Raw genomic sequence first — 3819 nt, forward strand, 5'->3', positions numbered from 1 at the left:
TCTTGGAGGAGAGACGAAACGTTTCATTAGAGAAGAACCCGTCCAGAAGACCTATACTATTTTTTTCTTTTTATGCTTCAAAAATGTTTTATGATTATATTTCTGACAGTTCAATCAAATTAAACATTGATAAGGCATTTATTTATTATATTTTGACAAAACACAATTTTTGTAAGTGTTTTAATCAAAACAGTTCATTTGCCTATTTCTCCATATCCCACTTATAGACTTGATCCTCGTTTCGATGTGATGATGGGTCACATTTATGTAACTGCAGACTCTCCTATCAGGCTGCAAAATTATTAACTAAGCAATTAGTTGGAATATCTCAGTTGCCTAATTTTAAACTATACAAAAACAGTTTCAATGTGTTTCTTTAAAGAGAAAAACACAGAAAGGGTTTAAAGTAAATATAGACCATCAGGAAATCAAATATCTGGGGTTATTATAGACTTTAAACTAAACTTTGATTGTCATGTTAAGAAAATGTCCAAGACTATCAAGACTAATATAAACCCTATATCTACCAAAGCAGCTCAAATGTGCTGTATATGCATGCAATGGTATTATCACATATATCTTACTGTTCTGTCAAAAGCCAAACCAGAGACGAGGGCTGTAAATTAGCTTTTAGCTAGAAGCTAGTATGATGCATCTGTTGCCTATGAGTGATAATGTTTTGTTGTACTTTCCCTTCAAAAACAGATAATAAAATAAATAAATACGCCATCTATTAGAGCTCAGAGGATGGACATGGAAAGACTCTCAGCTACTACCATTTCAAATATGAGCTCAATATTTGTTAAATCTGGAGTGTTTAAGTTCAGCTAGCTGCAGCAGCTCTTTACATCCAGGTTGACTCCAAAAACTAAAATCAGGTGTCGATGTTCATTCAGGTGATCCATTATTGTAAATGTGAGAAAAATGGATCTGTTGCAGGTTGGGATATTTAAAAAACAACAACAAACCGTCATATTTGGCGATATCCTCATCTGCGTCCTCCTTTGTTGTTTTTGACAGCTGCCACCTGCAGAGGTCAACATCAGCAAACTTCCAGCTCACAGTGATCAGGTGAGTTTCTCCAACAGTTTATTCAACAGTTTATTCAACAGTTACCAAAACGATGGATTATGTTTGGGTCATACCTGTCCAGTGATCCGTCATCAAACGTCTCAGCAAAGTAAACGTCTCCAGTTGGAACTGGAGTCTTGTACGTTACCTGGAAGGTAAGAGATCCTAGAGTCAAGATTTTATGTCACAAATTAAAAACAGCTAAAAAGTTTTGGTCCCGTTTCCGACCTGGAAGGTGACATTGGTATCAGAACCGGCCTGATCCGCGTCGTCGGGCTGCTCTTCGTCCGCCACCGTTGCTTCGTCCTCTTCCTCGTCCATCAGAACCTTCAGCTCCTCCTCGTCCAAACCCAAGTCGTCGTCCGAGACGTCCCCATCCCACTGGCCCTCGTGAGCCGCCACGGCAGCGGCGGCCAGCGAGGACAGGAGCAGCAGGCGCCACATCCAGCCCCCACCCAAGTTCATCTGAGGGGGGGGGACCAGAACCAGGGGAGGAAGAAGGTGAGATAAAATAATAAACAGCAGGGGGAGAGTATAGAAGCAGCTGCACTGTGTGTGGGTGCTGGGTGTAAAAATAGAAAACACAAGTGTGTAAAATGACAGAGCAGAGTGGGTGAGATGGAGGTGATCCGTGTCCTCAATACGCTTCTCTTATTTTTAGGCTAACAACTGTTTTTGTGCTGATTCACTCTGATTGTCCTGTTTTTTTATTTTTCTGTAAACTTATTGTAACCTAACAACTTCTGCATAATCTGTGCATTTTTAGTATTTTAGTATTTCATAGATCAAAACATTCTGCTCATTCAGGCTTTTTTCTTCTAATTTTTACACTCTCTTAAAACCTTTAACTTTATGTTCCTGACTGAAGATTAAAGCAGCATTTAACAGCGTTTGACATAAATGTTTGGAATTAAGTGATCACATGGTTCTGTGGCGACCACTCAACAGCAGAAACATAAAATGATTTCAGAGAAACAAAACCTAACATGAAAACATCAAACCAGAACCAGAAAAGCAGCTCATTTAATATTTAATTGCTTCAACAGTAATACACACAAATTGTTAATTTATAAAAAGGTCATTCCACCCAGAATAAATACTATTACTATTTCAAGTCATAGTTTCTGGTATTCCTGTTCCAGAAATTCACATTTATTTCTGTTTTTAAACATTAGTTTGGAGTTATTTGTCCAGGTTTTTAAAAAGACATTCCAAAGCTTTTGAAAATCAAACAAAAAAGGCTATCATAAACTATATGGTGCAGATTTAAGATCTGACCATGCAATGATAATTTATCAGGTCTCCCTGAGTTACTTTAAGATAGTTTGGTTTAACTTTAAAGTTCTTTGGTGGAGGATCTAGTTGTTGACTTCAGTGTCACTCTTTCATTTTCACCCTTTCTTGAAGTTTCACAAATCAGACAAGAGTTTCAGAAATCCTTTACTTGTTTATAAATAATAACCTATGCTAGGTTTGAAGAGTCTATACGTTGTAGTTTTGCATCTGGACCAGGTCTAGTTAGGTCCAAATGCACAAAAAGTGATAAAAATCGTCTTTATRGGAGGTTTCTCAAATCTCAAATTTGGTTTTAAATATTCTGCATTCAGTGTAGGATATTCTAGTCCAGGTTTGAAGAGCCRGAGTATTTTAGTTCTTTAAACTGGAGCAGATTAAAAGAAGCTGAAAATACTGGTAAATTAGGTGGAATGCCCTTTAGCCATTTCCCGAATCAGAAGCTAAAATCGGACACTAACTTCAGCTTCGTCTGGCTGCAGCACCTGCTCCTGTGGCTAATGCTAACTAGCAGGGAGGCGCGCCGATCACAAACAAGAAACGTTTTATTATCTGGTAAACTAAAATTCTTAAAACACGCTACCTGCTAATTAAACACACACTAAATCTAAAAACATAAGCTGGAAATTTTTTATTTCAATTTAAACACGACCGTAAAACGTTTTGTTTATCAGTAAAAATGAATGGATAGCAGCTAGCTAGTTAGCATTGATGTCGCACTGAATGGGAGAGATGCATCGCGCAGAGAGAGGCTTACAGAACACACAAACACAAACCTTGTTCTTTCTTCTTACTCCAGGAAAATAAATTCTCAAAAACAGCTTCTCTGTGTTAAATTCCCGTGCACCTATCCCACTGTGAGTCTCCCCAAAGAAGGGCTGGATAAAAAAAATCCCAGGAGATCTGCTGCTTGAGATGGTGAATGACAGCTCGGCCTGGATAACGGTGCTGCTTCTGAGCATGCGCAGTAGCAGCAGATGGCGAGCGGCACTGATGCGTTCACGAACAGAGGAAACCAAGAAGACGAGAATGACTGTAAACAAACAAACAAACAAACAAACAAACAAACAAACAAACAAACAAACAAACAAACAAACAAACAAACAAACAACTCTATCCACCTCAAAAGTATCACTGGTAAAAAGCAGCAGATGTAAGTAAGTAAATAAACATCTTTGAAGTTGCTCTAATTAAAAAAAAAACCTGGATGCTGGACGTGCAATGTTTACATGTTGTGTTTTGCTTTAATGCAAATAAACTCGTTTCTTTAATTTAAATTAACTTTAGCCACAAAACTAAATTACTGCTGAAAGTTACCAGTAAAACTGCTTATTATTTTACCACATAGTCCAAAACACTTCTTTTCTTTTTTTGCTAAAAAAAATGTGCAGACCGCAAACTGTTTAAAAGTAAGTGGTTTAGGTTTTTTAGTAGGCGTTGTTTCATCCAATAAAT

The 3819-nt window shown here is 37.6% G+C and overlaps 1 protein-coding gene across 2 annotated transcripts in view; it reads right to left on the reverse strand.

Annotated features, from left to right (window-relative positions):
* clgn (calmegin) overlaps window positions 1–3341 on the reverse strand; it is an 11179-nt gene extending 7838 nt beyond the window's left edge. For both annotated transcript variants that reach the window (XR_001312486.1, XM_014033017.1), the window contains exons 1-4: window positions 3141–3341; window positions 1300–1536; window positions 1146–1219; window positions 969–1027 (exon numbers count right to left, since the gene is read on the reverse strand). Coding sequence is in view for 1 of the 2 variants with exons in the window: in XM_014033017.1 (XP_013888471.1) it covers window positions 969–1027; window positions 1146–1219; window positions 1300–1536; window positions 3141–3326 (556 nt within the window). In the remaining variant the exon portion in view is untranslated. The remainder of the gene's footprint in view (window positions 1–968; window positions 1028–1145; window positions 1220–1299; window positions 1537–3140) is intronic.
* Between the last annotated feature and the right edge of the window lie 478 nt (window positions 3342–3819).

This window comes from Austrofundulus limnaeus, unplaced genomic scaffold (assembly GCF_001266775.1).
Source record: "Austrofundulus limnaeus strain Quisiro unplaced genomic scaffold, Austrofundulus_limnaeus-1.0 Scaffold1600, whole genome shotgun sequence".
NCBI lineage: Eukaryota > Metazoa > Chordata > Actinopteri > Cyprinodontiformes > Rivulidae > Austrofundulus > Austrofundulus limnaeus.